The sequence below is a fragment of the Panthera tigris genome, chromosome B1 (assembly GCF_018350195.1).
Source record: "Panthera tigris isolate Pti1 chromosome B1, P.tigris_Pti1_mat1.1, whole genome shotgun sequence".
Lineage (NCBI taxonomy): Eukaryota > Metazoa > Chordata > Mammalia > Carnivora > Felidae > Panthera > Panthera tigris.
The window spans coordinates 119135464-119152962 of record NC_056663.1 but is presented as its reverse complement, the minus strand read 5'-3'; the positions used below and the strand labels follow the sequence as shown (position 1 = coordinate 119152962).

At 39.8% G+C, this 17499-nt stretch overlaps 1 protein-coding gene across 2 annotated transcripts in view; it reads right to left on the bottom strand.

Annotated features, from left to right (window-relative positions):
- The window catches only part of SLC39A8 (solute carrier family 39 member 8), an 80355-nt gene that overhangs the window by 51009 nt on the left and 11847 nt on the right, over positions 1-17499 (bottom strand). For both annotated transcript variants that reach the window (XM_042984122.1, XM_042984121.1), the window contains exon 3: positions 1948-2110. In XM_042984122.1, the coding sequence (XP_042840056.1) occupies positions 1948-2110 (163 nt within the window). The remainder of the gene's footprint in view (positions 1-1947; positions 2111-17499) is intronic.

The window sequence follows — 17499 nt, the reverse complement described above, 5'->3', positions numbered from 1 at the left end:
CTCAGCCCAAGTCCCCTTCATCCTTAGCACCAACCCTGGGAAACTGCCTCCTGACTAATTCCCTTGCATCCACTCATACTACATTACAATTTATTCTTCAAACCGCAGGTAGAATAATCTTGTACAAATCCAAACAAAATCATGTCACTCCCCCATTTATAACCCTACAGCGTCTTCATACCACATTCAGAGCAAAACCCAGTCAATTTACTGCATTCTACACGGCCCAGGGCATCATTTCCTTCCAGTCTCCCTCTTGCTTCCTATGCTCCAGACACACAGGCTTTCTTGCAGTTCCTTACATACGCCAAGCTCATTGTCAAGCTTATGGTGACTGTTCCCTTGACCAAGAATGTTCTTTTCCCAGAGAACATCTTGCCGTGGTCCTCTCCTTACCTTCAGTCAGGACCCTGCTCAAATGTAATCTCATCAGAAAGGCCTTCTCTGATGTATTGAAAATCACACTCACTCACTATCTCCTTCTATCCCTTACCTACTACTTAATTTCTTCATGGCATTTAGCACTCTGAAATTACATTACTTGCTTGTTTGTATAAATGTTTATTATTTCTCTTCTCCATTATACTGTAAGCCCTGAAAGGGCAGGAAATTTTTCTTCTTTGCTACTGAATCCTCAATGCCCAGAACAGCATTTGGCATGTCATTCAAAAAACATTTATTGGGGCACCTGGGTGGCTCAGTCAGTTAAGTGTCCGACTTCAGCTCAGGCCATGATCTCACGGTTTGTGGGTTTGGGCCCCATATCGGGCTTTGTGCTGACAGCTCGGAGCCTGGAGCCTGCTTTGGATTCTGTGTCTCCCTCTCTCTCTGCCCCTACCCCACTCGCACCCTCTGTCTCTCAAAAATAAATAAACATTAAAAAAATTAAAATAAAAACATTTATTGAATGTTAAAAAAAAATGAGAATTAAAATATCCATGTGGGTCAGGTTAAGGATTTGAGGGTACCAAGAAATCGCACATAGCTGGAAAACAGACCCGTGGAAGAAATAGTTTATTTTATTTGGAAAAGAATTCTTCTACATGGTTAAGTAGGTGAACTATACAGTAAGCATGCACTTGTTTTCTCGGATTTTAGAATTTCTTTGCAGCGGGTTGTTCCTTTGAAATGTGGTACGTATGGCAATACTATTACAGGCACTTAAAGAAGAGTCGCTGGCATTTTCTTTTGTTAATGAAAATTAAAACAGTCATAACTCGTAACCTTAATATTTAATCTAAATGGGATATTCCTTTATCCCTTTACTGAAAATTACAGATAAATTGATAAGCTCTTAAATAATAAGATAAGCACAAGGTAAGGGAAATCACCTTATCAGTTATGAGCCAAATAGTTAACATACAATCCAACAAGTACAGTATAAGGCATCTATTGTTTAAAATCAAGAATTGAGTTTTACAAAGTTTTGTTTCTTTTTTTTTTAACATTTATTTATTTTTGAGACAGAGACAGAGCATGAACGGGGGAGGGTCAGAGAGAGGGAGACACAGAATCCGAAACAGGCTCCAGGCTCTGAGCTGTCAGCACAGAGCCCGATGCGGGGCTCGAACTCACAGACTGCGAGATCGTGACCTGAGCCAAAGTCGGCCGCCCAACCGACTGAGCCACCCAGGTGCCCCGAGTTTTACAAAGTTTTTAAGTGGTACCAAGTATAACTCTGACTCCACAAATGTCTTATAAAGGTTTTAAATTGGTACCAAATATAACTTTGACTCCACAAATAGGAGAGCACAACTTATGAAGCTTAAATGAGTTCTAATTATTCTTATTCTAAACACTTTCAGAATATAAGCATTTTGCCAACAGCTTCTAGGTAGATTAAATAAAAGCAATAAAGCAGAGAAAGAAGCATGTTGATTTAATTTCAAACTAGCCTATAGGCTTTTCAAACAAGCAGGAGAAGAAAAAAAAAAACTTCCAACGTACCTTCCGAAATATTTGGTTTTGTTTTGTGTTTGGGCCGATCCTCACAAGGATGAAAGTTCAGTTGTTGTAAGACTGCTGGACAGATGACAGAGAAGTTGGAGCTGCTTATCTGGGTAGTATTTGAAAAGCCATGAAGGGAAAAGATCTCTTCAGCTGATAGACACTGAAACAGGAGAAACAAAGTAAACATATGTGTTAGCATAGTAAAAGCATGCAAGCAAAGATACTCTAAGGAGACCCAGGATATTTAATCTAGATACACAGCCCAAACTTTACACAGAAGCCCTATATTTTTAAAACAGCCCACAACTCTTTAAACCTAGAAACAAGAAAAAGGTAGCAAAACAAGGGGGAAAATAGCTCTTCTTGTCTACCTATAGCAGCCAAAAAGGTAAGAACTAGTTTGGGGATTTCCAAGGACTTTAAAAATATTAAAAGTGGACCAACAGGTTTCAAATGAAAAGCTTTAAAACTATTCTATACTCTCAATCTCCCCTCTCTGTTTTTCTTTAGATAGAATGGATATTTCATGTAGGCGATTGGGGTAGCTCTCTGCAACATTTCTTGTAGACAAACACCTGGCTCCTTTACAGTTTTTTAGTTAAGAAACTCATCCATGCTCCTAGACAGCAATAATAATTCCAATACACAAAAGTTGTTTTAAAGCATATCTTTAGTACATATGGTAGTTTGCTAAAATATGTATTGTTCTCACTGATAGTGGGTAGCTGTTCTATACTATATAAAGTTTTAAAAACAGTGCTAGGCTGCATAGAAATTCATTAACTATCGATGAGGAATAAAATCTGCATTAGGAAAAAAATTCTTTATGAAAATAACTTTTTAAAGGTATCATTTTACTTACTCTTTACTCTTGGGCATATTTTAACTGTAAACTATAGTCCACATACTTGCATTACCAGGAATATAAAAGAAAGTAAATGTGTTACTATTGTTAATAATTGTTGTAAGAATTATAGAGTGTGAAAAATATCCATTCACTCAAACAGAAGAGTCTATCTTTAATAAGTACAATTGAGAAAAGTTCTTTACATGCTTCAGCCAATATTCAAACTAAGATCTTAGCTTTGTACTATAGTCTAGACTCTGTTCTCCCAAAATTCACATATTGAAGCCCTAACTCTTAATATAATATTTAAAGTTGGGGCTTTTGAGCCACACGTTGGGCTCTGTGCTGACAGCTCAGAGCCTGGAGCCTGCTTTGGATTCTCTCTCTCTCTCTCTCTCTCTGCCCCTTCCCTGCTCATAATGTGTCTCTCTCTGTCTCTCAAAAATAAATAAACTTGAAAGAAAGAAAGAAAGAAAGAAAGAAAGAAAGAAAGAAAGAAAGAAAAAAGAAAGGAATAAAAAAAGGAAGAAAGAAAGAAAGAAAGAGAAAGAAAGAAAAAGAAAAGAAAAAAGGAAGAAAGAAAGAAAGAAAGAAAGAGAGAGAGAAAGAAAGAAAAGAAAGAAAGAAAGAAAGAAAGAGAAAGAAAGAGAAAGAAAAAGAAAAGAAAAAAGGAAGAAAGAAAGAAAGAAAGAAAGAGAAAGAAAGAAAAGAAAGAAAGAAAGAAAGAGAGAGAAAGAGAGAGAAAGAAAAAGAAAAGAAAAAAGGAAGAAAGAAAGAAAGAAAGAAAGAGAGAGAGAAAGAAAGAAAAGAAAGAAAGAAAGAAAGAAAGAGAGAGAGAAAGAAAGAGAGAGAAAGAAAAAGAAAAGAAAAAAGGAAGAAAGAAAGAAAGAAAGAAAGAAAGAAAGAAAGAAAAAGAAAGAAAGAGAGAGAAAGAAAGAAAGAAAGAAAGAAAGAAAGAAAGAAAGAAAGAAAAAGAAAGTTGGGGCCTTTGGGAGATAATTAAGGTTAGATGAGGTCATGAGCGTGGTGTCTTAGTCCAGCTAGATTAGTTGTCTTAAAGACACCAGAGAACTTGCTTGCCCTCTCTCCACCATGTGAGTAGACAGCCAGAAGGCAGCCATTTGCAATCCAAAGACAGAGCCCTTACCAGACAGAGGCCCTTCTGACACCTCAGTTTTGGACTTGCCGTCTCCAGAACTGTAAGAAAACTAATTTCTTTTTTTCTTTAATTTTTTTAATGTTTATTTGTTTTTGAGAGAAAGACACACAGAGTGCGAGTGGGGGAGGGTCAGAGAGAGAAAGAGACACAGAATCCAAAGCAGGCTCCAGGCTCTGAGCTGTCAGCACAGAACCCAATGTGGGGCTCAAACCCACGAACAGTGAGATCATGACCTGAGCCAAAGTTGGACACTTAACCAACTGAGCCACCCAGCGCCCCAGAAAACTAACTTCTATTGTTCAAGCTATCCAGTTTATGGTAGTCTGTTATGGCAGCCCAAACTGATCAACACTCTATGAATGGTATTTGAGAACTCAAAAGTTGATGTGAATTGTTTGACCATGAAGCCTTTTCCTTCACAATAGAAATAATGCCACTAAAAATGTAAGATGTGAGTATGAGGATATCACTACTAAGTATTAAGAAATGATGAAAAAACATCAAATATACCAAGATGTATGCAGCTGTCAAAACTAAAACTGCAATTGCCTTAAAGAAAATGCACATTTGGACTTCTGTTTTGTTTTTTTACTGCCTAAGTATGTGCCTAAGTCTGTTCCTTGTTCAACCCATGACAATGGGTTTGGCTTCATGACAATGATAGCTGTGTGCCATCCCTAGAACAGGGGGTACCAATGCAACGTTCTGTTAGCAGTCTTCCCTTAGGCAGAGATTAGGGGGGTAATAAACGAGTGGAGGGAGAAAATAGCTCCATAGGAGGAAGGAAAGTGGGAATACTTTGTTCGTTACCATGAAACCACCCAGGAGCAAAATTCCTAGCCTCAAAAATTAGATTTCATGTGGTTAAACTGCATGATTCCAGAACTAAATGTGGGTAATAGCATAAATAGCAGCTAAGACAGCGCTGTTTCCCCACAAGAAGTCTTCACCTACTTGGACTTCAAGTTCCTCTAAGTATGAAATAGGATGAAAAGGGAAGCCGCCCATAGATAATTTCCAAAGTCTTCTCAGAATTAGCATCCTAGACTTCCTAAAACTTGATGACTGTTAGGCAGTTCTTTTCAGGCTCAAATTGTGACTCATTAGTGGGTCAGAAAATCCACTTACAAGGTCACAGTCAGCATTTTGTAAGCAGGCAAAAACTATAATAGAAACTATGGACTGTATCACTCATAACAAGATATTATTTAGTGACACTTTTGCTTCAGTTACACATTATACAAACCATGTATATATACACTGGATCACAATGTCACATTCACTTTTTTACAGTAAATGACAGTTAACAGTTTGAAAATCACTACCCTCAAAAATGCGTTAATTGCCCACCGTGCATCATTAAAGACACTCTCCTACATACAGTTAGAAAAAAATAGCGCAGCCGAAGGACTACAATAGTGTAAGACAGCTTCAAGTCTTGCTGGTCTGTGCAGTGTCTGTGTAGAAGTTGGGGGGGGGGGCAGGTGGTCATGGATAATCACACTTTGACAGTAGCAACTACTCAATGCCCGAAAGAACGAGGAGGTGGAGAGATAACAAAACTCTAGGCCCTGCCTAACCAAGAAACACTCTTCACTATAGACAACACACTGATAGTTACCACAGGGGTGCGGGGGGGGGGGGGTGAAATGGGCGATGGGGATTAAGGAGTGGACCTGTTGTGATGAGTACTGAGTGTTGCATGGAAGGGTTGAATCACTAAATTTAAACCTGAAACTAATATCACACTGTATGTTAACTGACGGAAATTTAAAGAAAAACTTAAATTAAAAAAAAAAACAAAAAAAACACAACTCTAGGCCTTGCCTTATAATGAGAATGAGGACAGAGTACTAGCAGAACCCTAGCAGTGTGGCAAAACTGAATTAATGGCAGGCCTGATTTATTTAAAATAGCTATCTACCGGCAAGTAGGATGCAAATAACTTTACACAACCGCCTATTTGGCTTTACAATCTAGATTTCCATAATGCTTTGATTTAACAAAGTTGAACCTGAAACAAAGAAAGCAGTTGTCTAAGAAAGGGCGGTGTTTCCCAGAGCAGGGATAAACAGGATGAGAGCCCAATGCCAGAGCAGTGAGGTGACAACAGAACTGGTTGAACCGTTAAGGAAGGTCAAACATCCTCTCAAACACACCCCTTCACCTCCAAAACAAACAATGAATAAATTATGAAAGCAGCGGGAGGCACCAGGGCTCTTCATAGAACAATCCAGGATGATGAGCCTGAATCCTACGCGTCTTGATAAAACTTCCTGAGCTTTTTTGCCATCTTGCTTTACATTCATGCACTGAGCTTTCCTCCTTGGCATCTATTTGTTTTTACAACACCGCTATTGTCAAGGGTAGCACCGGAAGCTCGCCGGCCCTTTGAGCTTTGTGCTATCAGAGGCAAACTCCAACCACCTGCCACCCTAATGTTCAGTGGGTTGACTTGTTTTCTCAAAGCATTTTCTCCAATTTTTTTTTTTTTAACTCCTTTGGTCTCTTGGCCACGTGAAGGCGATCTCAAACGGGTCTTATTCAGATGAAGCACCCAAGTAAGGAAGATGTAGAGGTAAAGGGGTTTAGATGCATATCATAAACGAGATCTCAAATTATATCCAGAATCATTTAACCAAATAGTTCCATGCATTTCTTCTTCTATTTCCCCTACTCCTTCTTCCTCACCAATTCTGGCTAGACAGAAATTTTGGGGTTTGGTTTCTTTTTGTTGGTGTGTTTTTTTGTGGGTTTTTTTTTTTTTTTTGGCGGGTGGGGGGGTTGTTCGTTTCTTTGTTTTGTTTTGTTTTGTTTTTGCATCTTTTTCAGGACACATCTTTGTGGAAATGCTGATGCAGGGAGGGACAAGGACAGGGTTGAATGATTAGGGCACTTCCTCCCCAACATTTTGTACAGTTAAAACTTGCTAATAATAAATGCCAACGAGTTAGGCAAGATTTGAAATCACACAGCATAGATAATGACACAGGCCCTGTACTTGGCTAAACTTTGGTCAGGTTCCTCTAATCCTTTGAGGCCTCTGCCTTGCATCCATTCTCACAGGGTCTGCATTGTCCCATTTTAGCAAGAATCCTGCTAAAATCCATGGGATCTGATCACTCCTGCCTGCCTTCAGTAAGGATCCTATTAAGTAGGATCCTCCTCCTCCCCAAATCCCTAATGTTTCCTCTTAGTAATTTTCCATTCCTTGACCCCACCTTGCTCCTTGGTTATAAATCACCACTTGTCCATGATGTATTTGGAAATGAGCCCAGTTCTACACTGAGGTCCCTTCTCCCCTATTGCAACAGTTCTTGAATACAATCTGTTTTTATAGCTTCAACTACTGTTGTACTATATTACAAGTATAATAACCATGTAATTGTACTACATGTTGCATAAATTATTTTCTTCATTTAACAAAATTTCTAGAATCATAGAAGTCTGGGTATAATACCGATGGGAGAAGAGGAAGGTGGGGGAAGTTGAAGTTTGACAACCAAGAAAGAAATAACACAAAGGTAAGTCCTAACACCCTCCATTAAGAAATCTAATAATTGTGGCAGAAATAAATCACACACCAATGTTTATAAAACCTGAGAAAAAGTAATAAATTCATGAGACAGAATGATAAAGAGCTAGGAATGTTCCCGTAAGGGAGAAATGATATGCAGAGGAAACAGTCAAAAACAACTCTGAGGTTAGGCCTTTGAGAAAGTAGACAGCGGCTGTTGCCACAGATGTGACTGGGGGACGTAGGAAAAGAAATACATTTGGGAGAGTGGTGGCCAGTTTGGTTTGAGACATTTTAAGTTATAAGGGCTGTGAAATACCAGATGGAAATGATGAGTGAGCTTTTTCCAAGAAAGGTAGAGGCCAGAGATAAGGACGTGACTGTCTTCCGAGAGGAGATAAGAGCATGGGGGGGGGGGGGGGGACCGACAGAGTTCAGAAAGAAGAGAAAAGCTTTGGAGTTTAGGAACACATATATAATTTGTGCAAAAGCAGCAGGAGAAACCAGAGAACAAGAAAGAGCGAGAAAAGCCCAAAACATAAGAAGTCCTCTAGGCCAGGAAAATGTAGTGAATGCCTGTTGTTTTTGCCTGCCTGAGATCCACATCATCCAGTAACTCCTGCCATGGCAGTAATTCCTGCCATGGGAGCCTCCTTCTATGTGATGTAGTTGGGGCTGATCAGAGAACACGTGACCCAGACCAGTCCACTGTCTCGTAGAGCTATTGAAAAAAATCTTTTTTGACTAGGATTGCTATGAGCCTGGGGTTCCCTTAGGCCATGTTTCCAGCATGTGAAAGAAGGTGAACTAATGCGTAGAGATGACAGGTTTCCAACACAGTTGCTAATCCCCTGGTTAGAGCTGTGCCTAAAGCTGGTTCTGCCCCTTGACTCTTCAGTGACCTGAGACAATGAATTCCCTTTGTGACTTAAGCTAATTAAAATTAAGTTTTTTTCACTTACAAATGAAAGACTACTGATTGATCTATAAATTAATCATTCTAAAAGACATTTTTAAAGCTAGGAAACGAAGGGGCACCTGGGTGGCTCAGTCGGTTAAGCGTCCGACTTCGGCTCAGGTCATGATCTCGCGCTCCGTGAGTTCAAGCCCCGTGTCGGGCTCTGTGCTGACAGCTCGGAGCCTGGAGCCTGTTTCAGATTCTGTGTCTCCCTCTCTCTCTGGCCCTCCCCCGTTCATGCTCTGTCTCTCTCTGTCTCAAAAATAAAATAAATGTTAAAAAAAAAGAAAAAAAAAGGAAAGAAATAAAAATAAAATTAAAAAAAAGCTAGGAAATGAAGCTATGTCCAGAACCTATGGGAAAACAAAACGATAAGCTTTTCCACTCCTTAAACCTTCTCCATTCTTCCTTTTCTCAACACATAGGCAGCTCTCTCTACTTGGCTGTCTCGTCAAATGGCACAGATTAAACAATAAAGAACAATAGGAACATCTGATCCTGTGCCCACTATGCCAAGGCTTTCACACCACACTGAAAGTGAAATATCATTCTATTCAAAAGTCACCCCAAAGATTATTTCAGATTCTGCTTTTCCATGAACTGTGCTTCTGTGGAAGCTGAACGGTTCACGAACCCAATCAGGACACTGCTAGTTGTGCCATGTTTTCTCTTATGAAGGTAAACGTAGGAAGAGGGAGCACTTTGTGATTCATTTAGACTCAATGACAGTCAAAGTTAGAATGAAACATCTAGTCCAGTCAGTTTTTTAGGATGTCAAGTAACAGAGCCACACAAACTTTAAATTTCATTACCAAGCCCCAAGGGAGCCCGAGGTAGAACTGGGATTAGAATCCAAGTCTGAGGAGCCTGTGTGGCTCAGTCAGTTGAGCGTCCAACTATTGATTTTGGCTCAGGTCTTGACCCAGAGTTGTGGGATCAAGCCCCTGCATCAGGCTCTGCATTGAACACAAAGCCTGCTTGGGATTCTCTCTCTCCTTCTCGCCCTCTGCCCCTCTTCCCAACTCACATGCATGCACACTCACTCTCTCTCCCTCTCTAAAATAAAATTAAAAAAAAAAAAAAAAAAAAGAATCCAAGTCTGAAAAAGAACCCTGTCTACCTCTTTTTCTTTTAGTGACTTCTCTACCCTGCCCTGCACTGCCACACCTGTTGTTTTACAGCAGGAACTACGGCTACCTTCTGGAATTTGCCGTGTATGTAGCTGAGATGAAAACCAAACAACTCCTCCTTCCCTTTACCCCAAGTGAATGACTCATCTCCCATTCTTTGAAGAAATGTGACAGGTAAGAGTCTGAATAAGAATCCATCCAAAATCTTCATCACTTCTACTCTCATCAAAGCCAATCCTACTTTTCCCTCACTGCCACTGGTAAATATTCATTCACCAAATACAGGTCGATAACATTTTCTCTGGGCCAGGTGTTCTGATGGATGCTGAGAAAAAGACATGGTTCCATCTTCAATAAGCTCATCATTCAGTAAATAAAACATATATATACAAATGATATAGCTATAGTACAACGTGGGAAGGGGAATAGTAAAGATATATGCAAGGTATTATGAGGAAAGAGGTCTGGGAAGGCTTCTTGGAAGACTAGATACATGTGCTGAGTCTGAAATGCTAAGTCAGTGCGTTTGTTGGCTGGAGAGATAAGATATGAGCCACAAAAACTTCCGTTGGCAGAAATCAGTAACACAAGTAAGTATGTGATTAGTTGGCAAATGAATTTTATAAGCAATAGTTATTATAGGAGTACTGAGAAGCACATAAAAGATATATGCTCAATCTATACCATTTCTTTTAATTCCCAGATCAATTACTAAAGTAGGCTATAGGAGAAATCTGGGATAAAGAAATGATATCTTAGAAAAGTAAGCTGTCCAAGATGAAACAACTCATAAATGTTAAAGACAGAATTCAAACCAATGTCTTCTTGCATTTTCTGACTTCTAAGCCAATACTCTTGCTGAAATACCCCTATGTTTTTTTGGCTGAACACTGAGAATGAGAAGAACACAAATAATGAAAGAGAGAACCATTTAGACCCTGGCAAGGAGTATATTTGTTGCCCCTAAAGTGACATGAGTCATAGAGTTAAATTACTCTTAGATCATATTTAGCGTTATACCCAAGGAGAAACCTGGCGAACAATTACACATCAACCAGGTTTTCTCACCACGGTGAGAATTAAGGAGGAAATGCAAGATGGCTGTGATTCTTTGCCCCTCAAATAGCCCTCCTACCGGTCACCCAAACAACAATGTTGGGCACACTCACACAGCAGACAGCCCAGAACCTGGTACAATACCCTCAGCCACACATCCATGGTTGCTACATTGCCATGAGCTACTCTTGTAACAGGATCATCAAATCTGGAATACCTGGATGTGTGCCATTTTGAATGCTTTGCATCCGTGTTACTATTTTCAATTCCATGTTTTTGCAGCTCAAGCAGAGGAGTCACCAGGTTGGTTCATCCACCTGAGCTACCATCACATAACCATATGACTGTGAGACCAGCACGACTGGCCATAGATTGTTAGGAATGTATTGAGAGGAGGAAAAGGTGAAGATCCAAAATAATTATTTAATGAGAACAAAACCTCTGGAATCCTTGAGATCACATTTACCGCGGTATTTACGAATGCTAATACTAACAATTTTGCTATTATATATATATATAGAAATATAATTTTGCTATGTTATATATATATATATATATATATATATATATATATATATATATAACATTGTGCGCCTGGCACACAGTAGGGCTCAGTAAATACTTGTGGAATGAATGGATGAGTAAATGAATACACGAACCCCTCACTTGTCTTCACAGTATTTTTAAAAGACAACTGCAAAACATTTTAAGTTCACAGTAGTAACCTAAAGAAAATTATGAAAAAACAAACAAGCCCAGAAAGTGCGGTATACATTAGAGTGGTTCCAAGTGGCGACTAGCCAAAGCTCCCAAAAGAACAACTTAAATACTGAAATGTTGAAAAGGTGGTTTGAGTTTAACAACTGGGAGGCCCTTTCTGACCATGAAACAAGTGGACAGTACCTGTTCATCCTTTCAGGGGTAACTGCACAATGTCATGGAACCAGGGATTTCGATGCTCCACCCTGGCAGCAGGCGTGTTCAAAGTCAGAATGACTGAAAACACCACTTCCAGAGTTGCTGCTGATGCAATAATGGAACTACCAAGCCTTAGTCACAAGGAGCGTTGAGTACCTCTTCCAAACCCCCTTGGTATTGCTCAATATATATATGGCACTGAGTCACACTAAGCAACATTCTCTTGAACTTTTTCCCTCTTCATTTCCTCTTCAACGTCTTCTCAATACAATTTTACCAAGATAAAAGGGACTTTTTTCTAAGGTTTGTGCAAAGAACATTCTAGACACGTGATCTCTAGGTTCAAGAGGTGGCTAATTGAGCGATCCCAGCTCTGTTTTCCCAATTCATTTTTCCATCGTTCCCTCAACTCTTCTCACACCTCTTACTGAAGCCACTAGAGTGCTGATGCATTTCCACGCAGAATACACACATACACACACACACAAACACATGTGCGCACACGCATTCACATTCACTCTCAAAACTGCTCCTAAAGAAGAGACATAAAGGGCCTTAGGTATATTATTTAAAGAAAATAGCTTGCTTTATGATACATTGTTCGGGGAAATAATATTACCGTGAAACAGTATGTATCAAATGGCATCATTCTACAAATAAGGTTCAATCCAATCTGGAAATGTATGCTTCAAAATATTAACAGTGTTTCTCTCTCGGTGATGAAATTATGGGTGATTTTTATTTTTTCCTCTCTGCTTCTCTATATTTGCCAAGTTTTAGACAATGTATGTGTATTCCTGTTCCAATTAGAAAAATAAAGTTAAATCATGGGGAGTTTCTTCAATCTCTTTTTCTAGGTTCCTCCAAACACAATTAAGACAAGCTGGAGTTTTTTTTATTTTACTAGAGAAAAAGAAACTTTAAAAGCTACTATACACTTTTTAAAAGAGGTTTAAAGACTTTTCTGATTTTACCATAGCTGTTGACACATGTCTCAGACCTGTCCCATCCACATTCAGTTTCTCAAGGCGTCCTTGCCCCTGAAAGCTGGCATGGTATCAGAGCACAGACATTCAGTGTGGATTCTTGACTTTCTGACCCTGACCTGCCTCCAGCTAGCAGGAACCCCCTTACTTTCCATCACCTGTGAGGACAGCCTTCTCCCATTTGCTGCCAGGATCAAAAGGTCTTTGGGTCTTGCTGCTCACCAAGGGCCTTCCACTCGGCCCCTTCAGAGATAAGGTGTAGAAGATATGACTGCTCTCCAGTCAGGACTGGGGCAAATGTCACAAGGGTGAGCTCATCCTTCAAAGTCCTCTCACCTCTGCATACAAAGAATGACTTCATCCACCCCAGCCCCAATATTATGAAAAATCCTTTAGGACAGTAGGTCTCAAGATGTCATCCAGGCACCCCTACAGATTACCAAAACCCTTTCAGAGAATGTGTAAGGTAAAACTTATTTTTATAATAATATCAAGACTGCATTTTCATTTTCTTATGAGTGAACAATGGGTATTCCAGAAGCTATGTGACATATGTCACAACAAATTGAATACAGGAGCATATATCAGAATATACCTGTCTTCTAAGCCACATGTTAAAGAGATTTACAAAAATGTAAAACAATGCCATTCTTCTCACTAATTTTTTGTTATGAAAAATACAATTATGTTTTCATTAAAAACTGCTAATATAGTATGGGCTTATTAATGTTATTTTTAATATATTAAATATTTAAAATTCTTCTCAACATTAATTTCTATAATGGTATATATCAATAGATATAAACCACATATACTGAAGGTCTTTGGTGTTCTCAATAATTTTTAAGAGTACAAAAGAGTGCAAACTTGAGTCTGGCACATAAGACTGACACATAGGCCTCCAGATACCACTTAATTGACAAGTTGGGAGCTTCTAACTGATCTTACCTAATATACCTCTCACCCTATTTATCCTACATCCCCATAAGATTGCTTCTATTGAAACACTGCCACTGTCACTCTTCTACTCAAACAGCTCCCCACACAAAAATAAAAAACTTTCCTTCTGCCAAGCATCTAAAGTCCTAACATGGAAGAACTTCAATTACCTGTCTCCAATCTTCCTGCTGCCTTTACCATCCTCCAAAAGCATACTGGAACTCTCTATTCTGATTTATTTTATTTTATTTTTATTATTTTTTAACGTTTTTATTTATTTCTTGAGAAAGGGAAAGAGAGAGAGAGAGAGAGAGAGAGAGCACATGAGCAGGGGAGGGGCAGAGAGAGAGGGAGACAGAGGATCCCAAGGGGCTCCGAGCTGTCAGCACAGAGTCTGATGCAGGGTTTGAACCCACAAACCGTGAGATCATGACCTGAGCCAGAGGCAGACACTTAACTGACCGAGCCACTCAGGTGCCCCAAACTCTTTATTCTAAATAAAACGTTTTAACAAGTCTTGCATTGGGACTTTGCATGCCCCATGATCCCTACCTAGAGTTCTGATACATATCCTTTCAAAGTATCCAACTCCTATCTGTCCTGACCTTTGGCCCCCACCTCCGCTGATTAATACTGCATGCTCACCAGACTCTTAACGCTGGTGGTATTTTTTGGTTAGCACTTATAGTGTGCTTCTTTGTATTATCATCTGTTCATGAAAATGGATATCTCTTTAGTAAGATCACATGAAGATCTCGAAAGGACAGATGTAGTCCTTTTACATCTTCTTCAACCCCTAATAAGGCTTTGGACCATGTAAGACACTCAATTTATAACAATCACATATTTGACAGATTAAAGAAAGGGAGGATGGATGAAAAAAATTGGAAACTACTCGTACATAGTATCTGAGTATAATTCTGAGAAATACAACTCAATAACCTGAAAGTCATTTACCAGTTATTCACCTCTGAAGAGCCAAGTTTTCCAATCACAAGTTTCTCTGCTATGCCATGAAACTTTTCCACAATCAGTTTAGGGTGGCCCTGATACCACAAATAAGCTATACTAACACCAACTTTTCCAACTTGCCCTAAGAACTATAACTATAAGCCATGGAGAAAATCCAAGTCTAAATGAGAAAAAAAAATTTTTTTGACAAAATTCAGAAATTAGAAGAAATAAAAGCTTTATTATTTCCTTCTCTGATGATATACAGGTTACACTTTAACATACTATTTCTTTTATACTATTTTAAAAATTTGTCTGCACCAAATAAAGGAATTGCTAGTTTGCCTCGAATCAAATGAGACATTTAGGTTGATTTAAGAAGTTATTTTAAGGGCGCCTGGGTGGCTCAGTTGGTTGGGCATCAGACTTCAGCTCAGGTCATGATCTCACGGTCTGTGAGTTCGAGCCCCGCGTCAGGCTCTGTGCTGACAGCTCAGAGCCTGGAGCCTGCAGCATATTCTGTGTCCCTCTCTTGCTCTGCTGCTCCCCCACTCATAGTCAGTCTCTCTCTCTCTCTCTCTCTCTCTCTCTCTCTCTCTCTGTCTCTGTCTCAAGAATAAATAAAACATAACAATTTTTTTAAAAAGTTATTTTAGTATGTTAGTATAAAATTTGGTGTTAAAATGTTGGAGCTATTCATTCACTCAACAAATATTTTCTGAATACCTACTAAATGCCGGATACTATGCTAGTTACAGAAAAAGAGAAAGTGATTGAAATGAACCCGATCCCTAAACTCCGAGGTCTTACAGACTATTGCAGGGCTTAGATATAAATATAAATAACTATAGTATGGCCTGGTAAGTGTTAGGGTGTGGAGAAAGGATAATTAACCCACCTGAAAGTATTGGGATTGTCAGAGGCTTCCAAGAGAAAGCAATTATCTAAGTTGAGATGTGAAGGAAAAAGGAGAAATAAGGTTGGAGAAATACAGGGGTAGGAATATATACTGCAGGGTCTTGAATATCAGGTGAATTAGATTTTATTCTAACAGTAATGAGAAGCCATTTAAGGAGGGTGCGATGATCAAATTTGCATATTAGAGATGAAATCTGGCAGGAATGTGGAGCATAGGAAGGGACACGGGGCAAGACTGGATGCAGTGGCAGCAAGAGAAACAGGGCAGACATGTATTGAGCACTTGCAGCATGCCAGGCACATGACAGAATGGCAAGATACAATAACTCATTTAATCTCCACAACAATCCCATAAAATAGGTAAAATTATCCCTATCAGACTAAAGAGAACCCTGGAGTTTAGAAAGATTGAGTCAGAACCGTGTTGACCTTACTGTGACAGGACTTATGTGCATTTGCAATAAGGGGGTAGGGGTTTCAAGAATAACATCCAGTTTTTCAACTTAGTCAACCAACCAAGCAGACGGCGATGCTGATCACTGAGACTGGCAGAATGGAATTACCAGGAGGCTGTGATGGAGAAAGGATAGAGTTGATGAGCTCCATCTGGATTAGGTTTAGACCTGCTGAGCTGGGGACTGGAGAGGACTGCACATCAATCGGCAACAGGATGTGCCAGGCTAAACCTCAAGAGAGAAATCTGGACCCAGCCAACCCCCTTAGGGAGCATCTACGAACAGGTGAAAACTTCAGTCGGAGGACAGATGGACATTATGTGGAGGGAGTGTGTAAAATCAAAAGGAAGAGGACTTGAGGTAGAACCCTGAGGAACATCAATACTTAAAAGACAAGCAAAGAACACTGAAATTGAAAAGCAGAAAGAGAGGTAAGAAAATCAAAGCACACATAGTCACAGGCAAGGAAAGGGTGTGTTTCACCTGGGAAGCGCCCATTGTATTTAGCAGTAAGAAGGTTCTGGGTGATGTCCTGTAGGGTAATTTCATGAAAGCATTAGGTACAGAGCCCACAGTGTGCTGTGGAGTGACTGGAAGGTGAGAAAACGGAATGGCAATTCAAATATTTCCACTGGCCCATTATATACAGAAAGCAGTGCATAAACACCGTGAGATATTCAGGGAATTCACAGCACAGGGGCCCCAGTAACATAGCATCTGCCCAAAACCAGCACAGTGGAGAAGAAACAGGCATTCAGACTTGGAATGTCTGTTCTCCAAGACAAATCTGGATACTTGGTGACTTTTGCCAAATGACTTATTTGTGTCTCAGTTTCTGGGCAAACTGGTATGTCTTAATTCTCCCCCAATACTGTTTTGAGTGTCAAATGCCAATAATCAGAAAATAACATTGCAAGGTTGAAAAATAGCTGTGAAGGAATTAACATCAGGTTTTAGAGCTAGCCCTGACTGTTGCAGAGACAACTTCAGCGGGGAAAAATAATAATAATAATAACTTTTTTCTTGTTTTCTGAACAAGAGTAATATCAGCAGAGAACACCTTCCTGCTTCAAACGATTGTACAGTTCCCAGTGACTTCAAGAAGCTTGCATCAATTCTACCTTGACATCCAGGCACATAGATGAAAGTAAGGGACACTTGACATTTCGGAAAATCAAGCAGCTCGCCCGTGGGATGATATTCTTTGGCACGAGGAACAAAATGGAAAGAGCATAGGTTTTGAAGTCCAGTGCCTCTGGAAAAGAATCCTCATTCTGCCACTTCTGAGCTCTGAATCTGAGTGACGTATTTATCCTAGCTAAGACTGGCTTTCCTCATGGGAATACCTAGAACTCTTATCCTGTGAGATTAGGAGGGTTAATGGGATGACGTATAAGGAAGTACCGAGCACAGTGTCTGGCACATGATAAGTACTCCATAAATGTTAACCTCATTCCTATTAGAACACAACCTACTTCCTCTCCTAGAGTGAAGGTCCTACCCAGAATATTTCTTTAACTGGCATTCATCCCACGATTAATAGAGCCGGGGCGCCTGGGTGGCTCAGTCGGTTGGGCGTCCTACTTCAGCTCAGGTCATGATGTCGCAGTTTGTGACTTCAAGCCCCGCGTCGGGCTCTGTGCTGACAGCTCAGAGTCTGGAGCCTGTTTCAGATTCTGTGTCTCCTCCTCTCTCTGCCCCTCCCATGCTTGTGC